General features: G+C 38.7%; 1 protein-coding gene across 3 annotated transcripts; it reads right to left on the bottom strand.

Annotated features, from left to right (window-relative positions):
- Nucleotides 1-268: 268 nt before the first annotated feature.
- si:ch211-198m17.1 (protein HEG) lies at nt 269-16,327 on the bottom strand. Of its 3 annotated transcripts, XM_063904466.1 has the most exons (14): nt 16,099-16,327; nt 7,607-7,984; nt 5,284-5,475; nt 4,924-5,022; nt 4,706-4,815; nt 4,561-4,619; nt 4,334-4,467; nt 4,114-4,248; nt 3,155-3,197; nt 2,943-2,980; nt 2,766-2,853; nt 2,128-2,323; nt 1,538-1,570; nt 269-1,198 (listed from the first exon to the last, which is right to left on the bottom strand). In XM_063904466.1, the coding sequence occupies exons 1-14, from the start codon at nt 16,148-16,150 to the stop codon at nt 1,070-1,072; spliced, it is 1,686 nt and encodes a 561-aa protein (XP_063760536.1). In that variant the 5' UTR covers nt 16,151-16,327; the 3' UTR covers nt 269-1,069. The 3 variants fall into 3 exon arrangements, 2 of the variants coding, with proteins under 2 accessions (XP_063760536.1, XP_063760537.1); XM_063904467.1 differs by lacking the exon at nt 1,538-1,570; XR_010167669.1 differs by lacking the exons at nt 269-1,198; nt 1,538-1,570; nt 2,128-2,323; ... (6 more) ...; nt 4,706-4,815; nt 4,924-5,022 and having other exon boundaries at nt 5,851-7,984.
- Nucleotides 16,328-17,664: the final 1,337 nt, after the last annotated feature.

Raw genomic sequence — 17,664 nt, 5'->3', positions numbered from 1 at the left:
GCTGGTCTCTCTCTCTCACTCTCTCACGCGCACACGCACAGCTAGACCCACACTGGTGTTATATATCTGAAACTTTATTCTCTCATTCGGTTCACGCTGTCTTAATTTAGTGTACGGTCGTATACTGATAGGTGCCTTTGAGGTGGCCCCTCCTGTTTTTGCGTTAAAAATCGGATGAAGAGGGCCCCTGGCTATTTTTCGCCTTAGGCCCCCAAATTGCTAGGTCCGCCACTGATTATACCACAGCCACCAAAGATGAGAAACACGATTGTTGTGTTTGAATTAATTTATTTCCATTGCATTCACACACGCGCACACAATCATTCTGTGCCAAAACATCTTTCATTATTTACAAAGCATTTACACACTTAAATAGCACACTGTCTCCAACACACAAGGATACTGATGAAATGTCAAACTAAATGTATAAAAGTGACAATTGGCACGTCCATCTTTATCACCAGCTTTGCATATTCCCTGTGTGTCAAACAGACTATTAAAAGAGGCACATCTTGCAAGTGCAGTTCAAACAAATACAGAGAATATTAAGCTGTAGACAGTGATAAAATAAATCCCTTTAAAATGACCCTGAACAAGGGATCCAGCCCCTTTACTCTTACAAGACTTTTTTTGTCTAAAAGTCTTCATACCCATCAGAAAAATGTCAATAAACCCAATATTTAAAGTATGTTTGATTTCAGGCTAACAATTGGTCGTAAACGTAACAAACTCTAGTGCAATTATCAATATAAAAAGCTTCATTTATAAAATCAACATGAGGATTTCTTATAAGTATTAAAAAGCAAAATGTACCTTTTAAAACAGTGGTAGAGTTTCACTGAGCAACAGTGACACCTACTGGTTATGGGTCACAACATTCTGATTTCCCAAAGAACACAAAACCTCAAATAAAAATGTTTTTCAAAAGGTCCACCTCTTATGAATGAAAATCTTTGGTGGCTGTTAATCAGAATAAGGAATGGTGTTTAATAAAAGCAAGTTGAGGAATGCATGAATAGTTTACATCACTTCTCTTTGATCCGTGTGCCTCATTTTCACACAGATGTCTTCAGTTTTTCTTGTCGTCTCCCGATAAGAAATAGGGATTCTCGTGTCCTTGAACCAAATAGGAGTAACGAGACGGATTTTTACCTTTGAAGGTGTTCAATCCATCTGGGTTGAGATCGTATGACCCCGACTGAAACGTCAGTGGAAAAAGTCGTTAGTATCTTTCAGTGAAAACATATTTACACGAACACCCACAAAAGCCAAGCACACATACACAAGTAACCACCCTCACCAAGATGAAGTGAAAATGACTACTCCCCCACCTAGCATCAGTTGAGGTTCTCTGAACTGTCTCTAACTACATTCACATGTAAATGAAAGCAAACAGCTTTCAACAACCATCAGATTCTCATGAAGCTCCCCATCACCATGGGAATCCTTTCACCGTTATTCATACTCCGGCTTGTCTAAATCATCAGCAGGGGGAAATCAAGGCAAATCAGAAACTAAAAGCAAAGCCATGCCTTACCTTTTTCCATCCTTTGTGCTTCTGATAGAGCCCCTAAAGCAACATACTGGGAGTCAGGCAAAGCAGGGAGCATGGTAGGGAGCTATTATGCTAACACTATAAATATACATTCTGGATGAGTGGGTAAAACATTGTGATGTGGGTAGGATCGATAACATATCAGCAAAGCTGCTAATCTGTCTCTAAAATGATGAGATGATTATACTCCCAGTGAGCAGGAATGTGTCGATTTGCAGGTCAAAAAACATTTAGGTATCTAGGGCTTAGACTCCTCCGTTAAATGTGTGCACAAAAAAACCCATTTAAAAGACTGTGTTAGGTAGCAACTACAGCCAGTAAAACCATATATACGTATGTTTCAAGAAATCTACATGTTTAATAAGCCAGATATACACCTCACCTAGATGTGTTTTTATCCTGCAAATCAAATCCATGCTCATTAGGTTGATAAGAAGATACAACATGGATGTGAGATTTTGGGGCAACATTGAACAAACTTAAAGATCGACACTATGCAAGACTTTGAGTTTGAGGATTATTGGTAAGTAATTGAGATGACTGAGACGGCACGCATTGGTGTGATAACTCACCGATCCATTGGTTTGGTGATTTTTGTCCACCAGGACATGAGTGCTGCCCCCATCTGTCATCTCTATGGGAGGAGCTGCATCCCAGTTAGAGGTGGCTCGGGGGATGGGGGTGATGCCAGTGGGCCAGGGCTGGTTTAAGTCTCCTGATGAGTATGGACTGCGACTGAGGTGTGGTTTACTGTTTGAGCTTCGCATACTGATGTACAGACAACAGAAAATAGTCATGCAATAATCATTGTATGTCTTCTAAAGCCTGTTTAAAGTATTTCTGCACCACAGAACTACACTGCTGTTCAAAAACAATTCTAAAAAGTATATATATATATATATATATATTGCACCATCAACATGATGTAAGTACACTGAAAGATGCAATGAATTGAAAATAACTGGTTTACAAATAGAAAAGTATCACCAGCCTTATCATTAATGCTGACACTTTCAGGTAAAAATATATTATTATTAAAACATTGTTGTTAAAACAGGTCAAACTTTTAAAAGTGAAGCTGTAACAACAAAACAAAAAAATCTCTTTTCAACTTTTGACATGAAAATAACCAAGGCATTTTCTAAATATTTACAGGGCTAATGTTGGTCAAAGAGTATGTACTGTAGAGGACTTTTTTATATATCCTTACCGGAAGCAGTATATGAGCAAAGCCAGCAAAAGGATGAGGACAACTCCTCCCAGTACACAGGAGACGACCACCACTGCCAGCAGAGCAGCTGTAAACACACACATAAAGACATATTTAGACGTTTACGGATCCACACATAACTGTTGCTACTGCATTGTTTTGTCCTTTGTTACTCACAGTCGTTGCAGTTGAAGCCAGCATATCCAAATGCACATCTAAAAGGCAAAACAGAGAGGTCGAACACAAGATTTGTTGAATAAATAAAGTTTTGCATTGAATCCACATGGGGGAGCCACCCACACATCAACATTTACCACACATACACTAATACACAGACCTCCCACACCTGCACATGCTAAACATACCCTTTAATAAAAGTGTGTACTCACGGTTCACACGTGTGTCCCACTGCCCTTAGCCCACTTGGACACGCTATAAAAGAGTACACAATCATCAAACACACACAGACAAATACAAGCACACAATATTTTTACAAATGAGAATGAAATGTGAACGTAACAAGATACAGTTTCCCACTCAGTCACGTTAAAAGAAGATGTGGCACGCAATGAAAACATGAGCATAATAGAAGCCTCTTCATATGGACCCTGCATGATGACCATTCTAAATAAATGCATAATGGTACGTAATCTCTTTGCTGGGAAAGAACATGCATGCAGAATTGTATCGTTTTTTTGTCATTCTTAGAGCTCATCTCCTTGGTGACAACACTCAAAAGATAAAGAGAAAGAAAGATGTGATTCTTGGATGTGTTTCCTGGGAAACAACCCCCTATTAAAAAGAAGTAAATTAGAGAGATAAATGAAGTACGGATCAAGAGTCAGCATGGAGAAAAGGCTACAGCTCTTGACCTTGTCTCTAAGTCTGGCTCCCTGTGGTTTCTCCTTCTCATTCTCACACACAAGTATTTCACTGAGGGATAAGAACGCTATGTTTTCTTAACTGTAGACCTGTTGTTAAAACTTAAATTCAGTGTGTCTCAAGCACTGTTGTTTGTCAGCTGTTATAGTACATACATGAGACACAGAAAAAAGAAAAAATGCTTTTTTTTGTAATGGCATAGTCAAGTGAGACCTTGAAACAAACTCTGACATATCAGGGACTCCCTAACAAAGGTTTTTATTAATTGTTTTTGTATCTGCATGTATCCTTATCCAAAGTCCCCCTCAAACAAACTATATTTAGCACACTTACCTAAAGATTTGTAGTCCTAACATGAGACTTTAATAATCCATAGTGTAAGGCTAGCAGCACATGTTGTACTATACTTATTGAAACATATTACTTCTCAATATGAGAATAAATAATATGTAATAGTTGCTTTTACCTTTACAGCTGCTGTTTGAGTACAGGATGGAGATGTAGCCCTCTCTACAGGAACAAACAGCCCGGCCATTTGTATTTGTGCACAATGTAGTTGAGACATCACAGGGTAAGGGTTCCTGCACACATAGGTTTGTCCCTAAGATAGAAGATTTTAAACAGATGTAAGAGAAAATCCTTCTTCTCTTCTTGAATTAATGTAGTCTGTTACTAGCGCTGCTTACCTGTAAATGTAGCATCAGTCAACAATGTATTTGCTGGGTTGGCTATAGCCTCACGAATGGCCTGATCAATAGACTTTTGAGTGGTGTTGGTGTTTTCAAAGATGTTATTTACAGTTGCCTGCACACTTCCTGGTCTGAAGAAATATAAAAAGCACCAAAAGAGGTTAAAACATATTTTTTCATGTGGCTTATTATATTTAGCAGTAGGACAAGGAGAATATACTTACTTAAGCTCCACAACATCAGACTGTTTATATCCTGGGTGATTTTTCAGGGCATTTCTGAGCTGTGCAACCGAAAAAGCATGTGGTTTAAGTACCATTAAAAAATTGGTAGCAAAAATTCAAAATTGTTCATGGGCTCACAACCTACCGATGCTGAGATCTGGGCAGCCGTCTTCAAGAATATTACAGATGACCTGTTGCTCATTTCCTTTTCAAATGTCAAGGAGGTGATATGAAGCTGGCCTGGGAACACTTGGGCTGAATGAAGAGAGGAGGAGAAAATAAGGCGGAAGCTTCACCACTAACACCCTGTAATGATTCATGTTTTCTCATCCGACCAGACAATAAATGTTATTATGTTCTTACCTTGTGCACAGCGGCCATTTACCAGGAAGCTACCAGAGAGACACTGACAAGTGCCATTAAGACAAATGCTTTCAAGTGGGCATGGGACGGAAGGACACACTAATTGAGAAAAAAATGTTTATTAAAAACTAGCCATCATGTTTTTTTTCTCATGTGAACGGGGTTTGTTTAACCTGCGTAACTTGAGGAAATGTACATAACATTGACATAGGTTTTTTCTGACATTGATTATAGCCTTATAATAATTGAATGCATCCAAACAGCAACATTTTGAACCATATTAGTAACAAAAAACATGGAAACAATCATCTCATCAATTTGGCTGCTTGGGTATGCAATGAACTTTTGGAAGATACCAACCTATGACTGGAGGTATGGGTGGGGCTGCTGTGGTGGAGTCGGTGGTAGTGATTTCTGTTGGTCGCAGGGTGGTGTCGCTGATGATGGTGCCTGTACTGATGGTGGAGGTGGGGTTTGGGAGGGTGGTGGATGAAGCTGTTGTATCGCCACTAGATGGTTCAGTTGATTGAGTCAAAGTCGTATTGTTGGTCACTGCAACATTAAAAAATGTGTGAAAATGAGTTTAAGGATACAGATAAAAGAATATTTAACAGAGCTAGTCATCAAAAGTTAGCATACTAAATTAAAATGGTGAACATGATAAAAACGTTATCCAATTACCATCACCATGCTAGCATTGAATACTTTTGAACAGCCTCAAATGGAGTTTAGCTGCTTTTAAAGAAATGTTCAAAGGCTGTTTCATTACAAAATCTGCATTGGGATACCTAAACACCTGGCAAACTGATGGAATCTTAACTCATCTTAACTCCTGGTCTTTGCTGAATTCATACTACTCACCTGCATTTTTTTACTTTTTAAGAGTTAAATAACATCAATCAACACTCATCATGTTGTTGTTCCTACCTCCTGGGTTTGTTGCTGAGGGACTAAGGGTGGTAGTATTTCCAGTGGGGGCTTCAGTGCTACTGCTTGGGGAGGTAGGGAGTAAACTTGAGGTGCTGATGGAGGTAGGTGAAGAGGGTGGGGGTCCAGCTGTTAGGTTTGGGTTTGTGGTGAAAGGGGAAGGTGAGAGTGTGGTGGTCATCACAGGAGTCTCAGGGGAGGTGTTAGTAGAATTTGTTAGTGTAGCTGTGGTCAGCAAAGCTGTAGTGCTTTCTGAAGTTTCTGTAGGAGTACTTGTGCTGTTGCTTGTTAGTGTGGTTGTAATGAAAGTTGTACTGTTGCTGGATTGTGTAGACCGTGTGATTGCTGTTGTGATGTTGCTTGTAATTGGTATAATGGTAGTTGTGTCGTTGCTTGTAATTGGTATAATGGTAGTTGTGTCGTTGCTTGTAATTGGTAAAATGGTAGTTGTGTCGTTGCTTGTAATTGGTAAAATGGTAGTTGTGTCGTTGCTTGTAATCGGCATAATGGTAGTTGTGTCGTTTCTTGTAATCGGCATAATTGTAGTTGTGTCGTTGCTTGTAATCGGCATAATGGTAGTTGTGTCGTTGCTTGTAATCGGCATAATGGTAGTTGTGTCGTTTCTTGTAATTGGTATACTGGTAGTTGTGTCGTTGCTTGTAATCGGTATAATGGTAGTTGTGTCGTTGCTTGTAATTGGTATAATGGTAGTTGTGTCGTTGCTTGTAATCGGCATAATGGTAGTTGTGTCGTTTCTTGTAATTGGTATACTGGTAGTTGTGTCGTTGCTTGTAATCGGTATAATGGTAGTTGTGTCGTTGCTTGTAATCGGCATAATGGTAGTTGTGTCGTTGCTTGTAATCGGCATAATGGTAGTTGTGTCGTTTGCTTGTAATCGGCATAATGGTAGTTGTGTCGTTTCTTGTAATTGGTATACTGGTAGTTGTGTCGTTGCTTGTAATTGGTATAATGGTAGTTGTGTCGTTGCTTGTAATTGGTATAATGGTAGTTGTGTCGTTGCTTGTAATTGGTATAATGGTAGTTGTGTCGTTGCTTGTAATTGGTATAATGGTAGTTGTGTCGTTGCTTGTAATCGGCATAATGGTAGTTGTGTCGTTTCTTGTAATTGGCATAATGGTAGTTGTGTCGTTGCTTGTAATTGGCTTGTTTGTAGTTGTTTCGTTGCTTGTAATTGGCATAATGGTAGTTGTGTTGTTGCTTGTAATTGGCTTGTTTGTAGTTGTGTCGTTGCTTGTAATCGGCATAATGGTAGTTGTGTCGTTGCTTGTAATTGGCATAATGGTAGTTGTGTCGTTGCTTGTAATTGGTATAATGGTAGTTGTGTCGTTGCTTGTAATTGGTATAATGGTAGTTGTGTCGTTGCTTGTAATTGGTGTAATGGTAGTTGTGTCGTTGCTTGTAATTGGTATAATGGTAGTTGTGTCGTTGCTTGTAATTGGTATAATGGTAGTTGTGTCGTTGCTTGTAATTGGTATAATGGTAGTTGTGTCGTTGCTTGTAATTGGCATAATGGTAGTTGTGTGGTTGCTTGTAGTTTGTGTAATTGTAGTTGTGTCGTTGTTTGTGATTGGCATATTTGTAGTCGTGCCTTCAGTTGTGATCGACGCCATGGTAGTTGTGTCATTGCTTGTAATTGGGGTAATGGTGGATTGTCTGTTGCTGGTGTTTGTGGTTGGTGTTCTAGGTGTCAATTTGTGATCTGGAGGAGGTGTGGTGTTTGAATTTGTGGTCTCACTAGTGTTGGTGGGTTGGCTTGTCTCGGGGCTTGTAGTGGACAGCGTTGTACCGCTGATTGGAGCTGATGGAGAGTCGGTTGGGCTGCCGGGGGTGAAGTAGGAAGGCTGGGACAAGGTAGTCTCTGCATAGGTTGAGTCTGGTTTCATAGTAGAGGATTCTGCGGTGGCATTTTTCGTAGTTACAGTAGCAACTGTGGCTGTGAAGTGCTCTGTAGTAGATGGTGGTGAAGTTAGAAAACTGCTGGTTGAGTGACTGCTGCTGGGACTTGAGCTTTCAGTTAAGTTCATGTTAGATGTTGCAGGACTGGTGGATGTCTTATCAATCATTCCTCCATCGGTGGAGACATTTTGTGTGATGGGATCTGTTGTTGTCATTCCTGCAGAAAAAACAAAGCACAAAAAGAATCAATTTTTGCTGTACAGCATTAGAATAAGAATATACAGTAGGTGGTGGATTATCATAGGTTTTCACTGTCTGCTGCTGTTGAGTGATGAAATCCAGAAATCTAAGATGGTGCCAGGTAGCTCCCCTTGTAAAGAGGGAGAACAAGTACTAAGGCTGAGTACTTACTTTGGCAGCTCACATATGAATACAACTGGTGGCCCTGTGCTGACGGTACATGTCCTTCCACCTCTCAACCCCTTTCCTATGTGTCATCAGTGTACTGAATAGTCATTGAAATAAAAAAGCCCCAAAAGTAAATTTAGAAAAAAGAAAAAGCTGTGAACCATATTTGTAAAGCAATTAACTAAAAGAACTAGAAGCAACACCAATCGTTTGATCCATTGTTAACATACAAATACTGATTAACGCAGCATTAAGCTGTGTAATGCCCATATCACAATCTATCAGCTTAAGATATGCATGCTAATTAGTGATGGAAAAAATGCATTAATTAGCATATTTCCATGTCAATGTAGTTGTATTCACATGCTTTCATTAACATCAAATGGAAACTTTGAATACCAGCTTATTGTGCAAAATCTAATTAGATCATCTACTTTATAGAGGAAGCTTGCTGTGAACTGTGAGGTTTATGTAATTTTATGATTTTACCAAAATGTGCCAAAAACCAACATATTTGTCCATTATGATGACAGGAGTTGAAAACAAAATGATTTTTCAGTTTTAAGTAGGATATTGCTGCTATTAGTCTTGAATTTTTAAGCTGACAGCCTTTCATACAAGTGATATTGCAAAAATCTTAGTACTTTGAGCTGTGATCACTGACCGTTCAATGCGTATTTCAATTTCTATTTAAAGGTTTATTGAAGAGATTGTGTCTTAAACATCTAACATTGAGTGAGCTTAAGTTGATAAAAGGTGTGATTCGACAGAGAAAAGTACTTCAGAATGATGGTTTTAACAACACATAAATGTGTAAGTCACAAGTGCTGCTTACTTAATTTGAACTTCTTAAAGGAAAGAGCTTCCTTCTATTGGTTCAGTGTGGTGATGTGATGCCTGTTCCCATTTAGCCTGCTTCCACTCTACGCTTTGTATTTATGAGGGAAGAGAGGGAGCCAGAGAGCAGCTTGATGAGTGGTACAAACAGTGGGAGGTCTCAGATAGTGACTTAGGTTGTTTACCCAAGCTCCTCATATGTATGAATTGAATGGTTATATTCTAAGCCCCATTCCGAGCGAATATATTACTGACAGGTATAAACCTTGCACAAACATTTGTTTCCAGTGAGTAATTGCTAACCACAAGGACATTGTGAAAATAACGAACACAAATATCAAATCTTGGGCGTGATGTGATAACTTTCTGTGTGACCTTATCTTTTTATCACCTGGTATAGACTTATTTAGAAATGAACCACCACGGGCTCCACACAGCCTGAATAAGACATTAAGCAATCAACAGTGATTGTGGTAGTTGCGAAAGATGGGAAAGACATATGAAGTCTCATATACAAATAGTTTTAATGTTCATAAAGTCAAGGAGTGGCAGTTCAGACTACATGTTACAGTAAGTAGCATAGCATTAGATCATTGCTCTTAAACACACATGTATGAATTTGTGACTGGTTGGTCTAGATTAAGACTTAAGGGAAATTGCCTTATCTTACTGGAGGTCTGAAGATCAAGATGAATAAAAACCTCTTAAATCAGATCCAGTCAGTGCTGTCTTTATTAGCCCTGTGTTACATTTTAGAAAAGTAACAACTGCAAAGAGTTGTATTTTTCATTGAATGACTAAGTTGAAGGTTAGGCATTTGACTTCATCCCTGCATACCTTACATTCTGTAAAATCTCAAAGGCCAACGTTTTATCTGCTTCTTTAAAAAAATGTTATTTAAATTGTTATTTTAGCACTTATTTAGATTCCTAGTGCTTTATAAAACCGGGTAGCCAGTTCTAGTATACTCTCATTCTGTAGATTTAGCCAGGTGTGTGTGTGTTTGTGATAATTACAGAGTTTACGAGTCTTAAATTACCAAAGCAGGGAACAATTCCACAAGAAGACCATTCATTTGGTGTGGAATTTCAAACTTCACGAAGGTAAAATATTCCCCTGTAAAAACACAATAGTCATTGTTTCTCTTTTCTTGTGGGCTAACACAAAAATGACTAAAGATTAAAACAGAAGCTCACTGAGCAACAGACGGGTGAAAGTTGGCACCCTCTGATTTAGTAACCGTAATTGTTATATTGTTTCTTTAAGTGAAAAGTGATAAATTGATAATAAATGTTCTAACCATATCAAATAAATAAATATCTTGGCAGCATTGACGAATTATGAAATCACAATCTGTTAAATACTGTCACTCTTATCACCTACTTCTACTGCAGGTAACCCGATAACAAGTACAATGCAACAGAGAGGAAGAACAGCTTTTGTTTGAAATCATGTGTGAAACGGCTAGAGGAAAACAGATAATAGAGTTGGTTTAGTTGTGTTGACAATTGTAAAGTTCCCTAGATTCTGATAATGATAGATTCTTGATATGAGATAAGCATTACAGTAATTTACAATGAGTAAAAGCTGAGTTTTTTCCATGTAGCAATTCCATGCAATGATTACTGTCTGATGAAGAAGGCTAAATCTTAAACCTTGACAATAATATGATATTTAACATTCTGAGGGATTCCCGATATACCAACAAGTCATACATAAAGTAGATAATGAAACGCAGAAAATGTCAGGGTCTGATTATGAAAGCACGTTCATGGCGACAGGGAAGTGATAAACCAAAGGGAAATGGTCAGATACATAATAGCTTGCATTAAATTAATATGAACAATAAAAATGGTTTCTTCTTCCATTGCCATTTTCTAAGTCATTATGCTTCCTCCTTCAAAGGTCAGTGCTGCTTCTGTATATCCATTTCCCATAACGTACACAAAATCAAGTTGGAAGTTTTATAGATAATCTATGATACCCTAGCCAAAGACTGAAACAACAAAAGATGCAACAATGTATGTCCAAACTTCACCACAACATGTCTTAGACTTCATGTCCGATGCTCTATGCCTTTTACTTTTTCTTTGACAGGGCTGATAGTCAATTTTCTGTGACTCAAATATTTGGGTTACCCCTACTGGAAAAGCTATGAAACCAATATGAGACATTGTAAACGCACAGTTTGTGTAATATACTTGGAATAACGGAGTTATTAAGAGCACACTTTGCATTGCACGTCCCACAGAAAGCTTTGTCTCTAAGGATTTGTCCTACAGCCGGATAATCCCCTGCAGACACAAAAGGGATGACTGTGTCAGACAAGGTGACAAGTGGGTCTAAGGTCGGCATGCAAGCATGTATTGAGGAGGATGTGGATAAGAAGGTCCGTCTCTTACAACATTTGGTCCAACCTTCTTCTTTGTTATGACATTCTATAACTGTCCTGAAGCCCTCTAAAGCTGCCACACCTTTCCACCTCTTTCTCAATGTTGACATCAAGTAAAGTATATTTGTTTCCAAGGACTTGTATGATTCTAGCTGTCAGCCAACAAGCCAACAGTCAGAAAGACGTTAGTGTTGACGCTTGTGTTGCATTGCAGTGCTGCACTTCAGAGGATTTATATTCATTTAAGACAATAGCACTCCTGTGTAGTACTTGCTCAAAAACTGACTGTCAAATCCAGTTTCCCAACGCATGCCCTTAACTTCCCGTTCAAACTGCCACTCCTCCAGAGTAAGCCTGCATTTATTACACACCATAATAATTCCAGTTTAGTCCGGAGAGCTGCAGGCAAAAGTTATCCTGGCTTCTCAATGTTGCCGTTAAATATTTTGAATGTTTATTGTGAAGATTAGGGGAAATTGCATTCTTGCGATAGTTTTTCATTTTAACTAACAGCACTGCAAGAAGGGTGGCCCTGAATCAAGAAGGCACATAGAGCAGAAGATGAACTGACAGGAGCAGTCAGGAAGAGCTTAAGGCCAAAGGCAGCATCTCATCATGTGGAGAGCTGACCTATAGAATGTGTGTGTGTGTGTGTGTGTGTGTGTGTGTGTGTGTGTGTGTGTCTCAGAAATCATGCAGTAAGAAATCCGAAACGAGCTGATTAAAGACAAAAATGCTGCAGGCATACATGACTGCAGGTCACAGCTAATCAGAGGTCACACTTAAGGTCCTTTAGCCAGCTAATGAGAGTCAACAATTATTGCACACTGCTTTATGACCTCCTATTATTTAATGGTGCCCATCGTGGGTTCTCATGGTAGACCAACAGATACACACAGGTCAGTCTCCTTAAGGGGCAAACAGTCCTGAGGGCTGTTACATCAAAGCGACACAGCCGGTCACCAGGAGAGACCTCACAAAACTGAGAGGAAGCTTTTATTTTCCCCAACCAACAGCCTGTCATCCAGCTGTGCCTCCTTTCCCCAGTCCTGATTAGAGGATACATTAGTGCAACATTTGGTGGAGGTGAAAGGCTGGGCAATATGCCAGTATTATTTGTATTGTATATCCATATACTGTATATACACTCAGTAAGAGTTGCCTGGTAGATTGGTTGGATTTGTTGCTTTACTCTTGTCATGTGATTGGCATATTTAGTATCTTTAGGCTTTAAAAAAAACATTTGATAACATCCCCATGGGCTTTATAAAATGGTGATGCCCATTAATACCTAATTTTCTCACAATCTTGGTAATGGAAATACTCAGTACCTAGAGTCTAAGGCTGGGGGGTGGAAAAGAAAAAGAGTAAGGGAAGGTCTTAAAACCAATAATCAAAGCCAGCTGTAGCCTTTCTAAAGATTCAATTCCTGAGTGAATTCACTGATTTCTGTAGGATTTGTGTGTGTGTGTGTGTGTGTGTGTGTGTGTGTGTGTGTGTGTGTGTGTGTGTGTGTGTGTGTGTGTGTGTGTGTGTGTGTGTGTGTGTGTGTGTGTGTGTGTGTGTGTGTTTTGTGAGCACAAAAGGTATTTGTTTCTTTCATTAATTAATAATTATCTAGTAGGCTATGTTTCTTGAAAAGATGTTTGTAATATGGTACAATTAAAAGTTTGAGATTTCTAGAATGGATTGCCCAACTTAAACCCAAGAAAGCGTGAATTCATCTTTCCAGTATTGGAAACTATATTGAAATTCATGTTTTCATATAGCTTACCTTTTAAAAATTCAAATTTTGCTTGTTCAGCTTAACTACTGTGTACTTATTTATAAGGAATTTCACAAAAAGTGAAGCAAGTGTGCTGCCTTTATTAAATCATCACAATTGTGTTTAATGTCAGTTAGATAATCTGATCCATCAATATAGAGACAATGGGGCGTATCTTTAAATTAGAAATAAAGCTGACAAATTAAAGTGCCATACTCTCTGTCCTGCTAGGGACTTGCTCTCTTTCTCCCATCTGGAAAAACGTCATCTTGGCTGAGACTGACAGCTCTTCCTGCTGCTGATGAGATAAGCCTGTTGCACAATTAATACTGCACACTGAGCAGCACAGGCAGACAAGTTAAAAGAATTTAAGCAGATATCCCTATCTATTTATCCCAGCTGATAATGTCTTACTGCAGTTACCTTTCTTCTGTTCCCCTCCCCTCAGAGGGTACCCAGTTTAAGTCCTCAATAGGACAAAGCAGAGCCAAATTAGCTCTCTGTATCTGAGCTAGCAGAGGTCTTATACTGTAACACGGATGTAACAGATGGCCGCTCCCTGACTGGAGCAGGGACTCTGCACATATCATATCCAATTAAAGCTCTGCCAGCACATGCTTTCCAATTACAGAGTGAGATTTACTGCCCCAGAGCAGGTCTAATCCAACAGGATGCAGCAAGGACGCAGCGACACAAGGAGAAAAGATAGGCAGGAAACAGCAACAATTGTGCAGGAGAAGTGGAGGTAGAAAAAATATGTGCCATGTGAGAGTCAATGAAATGAGGAAGATGAGATAAACAGAAATAAGATCAGGAGGAACTGAGTGATACAAAAACATTGATTTTATATCACTGAACCTGAGCATGTTTTGGACTTTGTAGTATTACATTTACAGTAGAGCCAAAATGTGCAACACTTTTTTCCTTCTTTTATTTACTTGCACCGACTGATAACGTAATGTGTGTGAGCCAAAATGGTCAGTTAATTTATCAATTCCTTGGTCAACAGAAAATTAAGCGGGACTTATTTTGATAGACAAGTAATGGTTTCTGTCGCTTTTCAAGCAAAAATTCAACATTTTCTTTTGGTTTTGTGGCTCTAGTGTAACAATTTGCAGTTGTTCATTGTCATATATGTAAGTATAAGTGGTTTTCTATCAAATTGATCAAGTAAACAAAATTGAGATTTATCGATATTTCAATTAACCATTAGTTGCCAACCGACATGAGCCTGTGTTCTTTCACATTCCTTCAACTGCCTGTTAACTCCTGAGCCGACCTTGCATGCTCTAATCATGACTTAATGCTGACTAACAGCAGAGCATGACACATGATAAGCTGAATGCGATCTGAGAGAGGAAACAGCACTGGAGAGAAAAGAGAGAGCAGAGGAAGGCTTTAATGTGCTCTGCTCCTCTCCCTTGGAGATTTCTTACAGAGGGCAGAAGAAAATGTGGCGCCAGACTCAGAGGAGGAGGATCGCCAGCCTCAGGAGGTCTTTGCATCTGGACCTCTTTACTGCTACTTCAGACGCACTCAGTCAAACTGCCACAAACTGGAGCCTCCATCACATCCCAGTCTCCCTGTGTTTCTATACCGAAGACACATGACAGGATGGAACCACGCAAACGGCCCCCAGCGCGCAGCGAGGCTCGGGCACATGACAGTGACTGAATCTCAGTCTTCATACATAAAACCATGACACACAGACTAAGTCTAAAATAATCAAAAAAGGATGACCAATGGATTCAACTGCAACTAAGCTGAGGGAGTCTGTACAGTGGAGAGCTCATCAGAATTCCTCAGGGCAGCTTCACCAGGCTGTCGAGGGGGTCCTCTCATGCTCACACAGAGTAAACTTTGTGTGAGGAGTGTGCTGTGCTTCAGGGAGCCGGCTGTTGTTTGACCGATGCCTCCTCGCTGGCATCTGTCCACCCCCAAAGAAAGCTTTGAGTCACACTGATGGACCAGTGAGTCAGTTTATGACTATTTGGGGAAAACACCACATGAATGTGTAGAAAAAACAAAGAATGAAGAATAAACTTGAACAAATGCTTGTCCATTTAAAGCAAAGGCTAAACCACCAGTGCTGTATAATATTACCTTAGTTAACTTGGGTATCGTCAACATTTCTTTTATGAGTTACTTATTAATTCTTGAAATTTGAATTTTGTACCATGTACCCAGGCATGTCTTTTATCAGCTTTCAGGAAACTTTTCACCTGATGTGCTTTCTGAAAAATAGGGTTTGTCCCCATGCAAAACAGTGTGTTTCCCTATCTTCCAGTTTGTTAATGTCAACTTCTTCTAATGTAAAACTTTGTCTTGATAAAGGTGATAAACAGTGGGGTCATTAATGATAATATATAAATATATTATAATGTTTTCATTAACTAACAAAGACAAATAAATACTCTGTATGTGATGTTATTGTATATTGTATTACAATAGATAAACTTGCATACATACTAATACATACGTCAGAAGGAGATTTACCAATGAAAAATATTTGATATATTATTTCTGAACTTGGGTATAATATATATTGTACATGCATAGCTCATGATGAGAAATGTGATTCTCTGACTGAGAACCAGATTTCCCAGATTTTTCTGCTAAGAATTGTACTTTAAATAGTTTACAATATGTTTAACTGTTAATATTTCAGTACTTTTTACTTTAAAAGCAGAACTTTTATTATTATAATGGAGTAGCACATAATAACAGTATTGCAAGAATAGGACCACTTTATATAAAGTCTCTACAGATTAAAGTTAAACTAGTTCCAAAAAGTAACATGAAAATGTACATTTAAAGGCTTCTTTAACTCTTACTCCAAATTAATGAGTAGTTAATGTAGTTTATCATCATAAATACACAGTAACAGTGTTCCAGTCTAATGACCAGTGGGGCTGTAATCTTTACTCACCTTTAACGGCAGCGCCCAGGAGAAACACAAAAGGCAGATAACTGAGAACCATCTTAACGGTCTTCCGTGGTAAGGACGGGCTAGTGAAGAAGCCCGGTGTCCTGCCGGTGCAACGGTGGATATGACAGTTGATATGACGGTGGATATAACGGTGCTGTGCAGGCGCTGTTTCTCCGGGCTGTTCTCGCTGCCTGCTACAGGTGGCTCAGACTGAAAGCTGCAGCCTGTGACAGCATTAAAAGCTTTAGTCCCTCCTCTGATTGGATGGCTCTCCTGTCACTCAGAGAATGGCGGTTCCGCCTTCACCAATAAACCAGAGCTTGAACCTTTCATCAACAATACAGAAGTCAAGTAAGCTATACTGTGCACCAAAGGTCTATTTTTAATTCATTGTTTACACACAGAGTGAACAAATAAGAACTTGCTCATGGAAAGTTGGGCAGGGCTAGCAACCCTTAGCATTTAAAGATGACCAGGTCTGCCTAACTATTAAATTAGCTTGGAATGCCATTCGGTATGCTATCAATATCTCTCCTAAGGGTTTTTTCTTTTGTTTTACAGACGACACTAAAAATGAGAGCACAAGAGTTCAAACATAATAAAAGTCAAAGTCATCCCTCCTGTTGTTATCGTCTAAATGGGCTCGACCATTTCAGTGTAAATAGGCTTTGTTAGGAAATCATAGAGCAGCTCCTTAAAAAATAAATCTGTTATATTTTCAGTGTTTATGTAACATCACAGACTATTTTATGATGTAAACATGCAACTGCAAACAGACCCTTGTTATTTGTTCTACTTGAGTTGGGTGCTTAAAAGTTCAGTTTATCAAATCACAAATGTGTTTTCTACTTACTTAACCTTTGTGGAATATTGTCATCACACCCTTTGTTTTTGACACTAACAGTATATAAAATTACATTTGGGAAACTCAAACTCAGATAAACTTAAATAAGATAAGCTCTACAACTCTACCATTGTAACTAAAGTCATACGTTTGACTTTGTATATACCATCAGTTATATCAAATGAAGAACTACCACTGTGGTCGTGTATATTTTAAAACAATACAGTTGAAAGCCCAACAGATTGTCAGCCAACATCAAAGAATCCTGAACGCTTATCAAGGACATGTTTGTCGTAAAGACACTATTTTTATGTGTTTTAATCAGGAGCTAAAACATGAATCATTAATGTTTTACGTTAATTGGATTAGTCAGTGTTAAGTGCTCAGGATGCAAACTCATTTTCTACATTTTGAAAATGATCATTTTAAATGAAACTGTTACTTCTTATAATAAGAAAAACACTTTACACAAAAATAAACTCCTTTCTTACAAATACATTTAATTCAACTATTTATATTTGTATGAAACATTTCTCTAGACAAATTCACAAACTATATCCTCACTTTTTCTATGTTGCCATAGCACAGCTTTTGTGGCTCGGCTCTGGGACACTCGTTCATAAGAGACATAACAAATGTTCAGCAGTATCAAATACATACACCTAGCTGACCTCACTCTCATCTCATGCAAATACTTTGGGACATTGAACATTTTCCAATGT

Source organism: Eleginops maclovinus, chromosome 16 (assembly GCF_036324505.1).
Source record: "Eleginops maclovinus isolate JMC-PN-2008 ecotype Puerto Natales chromosome 16, JC_Emac_rtc_rv5, whole genome shotgun sequence".
In the NCBI taxonomy this organism is placed as follows: Eukaryota; Metazoa; Chordata; class Actinopteri; order Perciformes; family Eleginopidae; genus Eleginops; species Eleginops maclovinus.
Note: the sequence above shows the minus strand (reverse complement) of the source record. Positions and strands in the feature narration are given on the sequence as shown.

Excerpts from the sequence above, each read along its gene's own strand:
- si:ch211-198m17.1 (XM_063904466.1), bottom strand. The coding sequence starts at position 16,150 with ATGGTTCTCAGTTATCTGCCTTTTGTGTTTCTCCTGGGCGCTGCCGTT. Across the intron at positions 1,571-2,127 it reads ATCACCAAACCAATGGATCG|GGGCTCTATCAGAAGCACAA; the intron begins GTGAGTTATCAC and ends ATGTTGCTTTAG. Across the intron at positions 1,199-1,537 it reads AGCACAAAGGATGGAAAAAG|TCGGGGTCATACGATCTCAA; the intron begins GTAAGGCATGGC and ends CTGACGTTTCAG.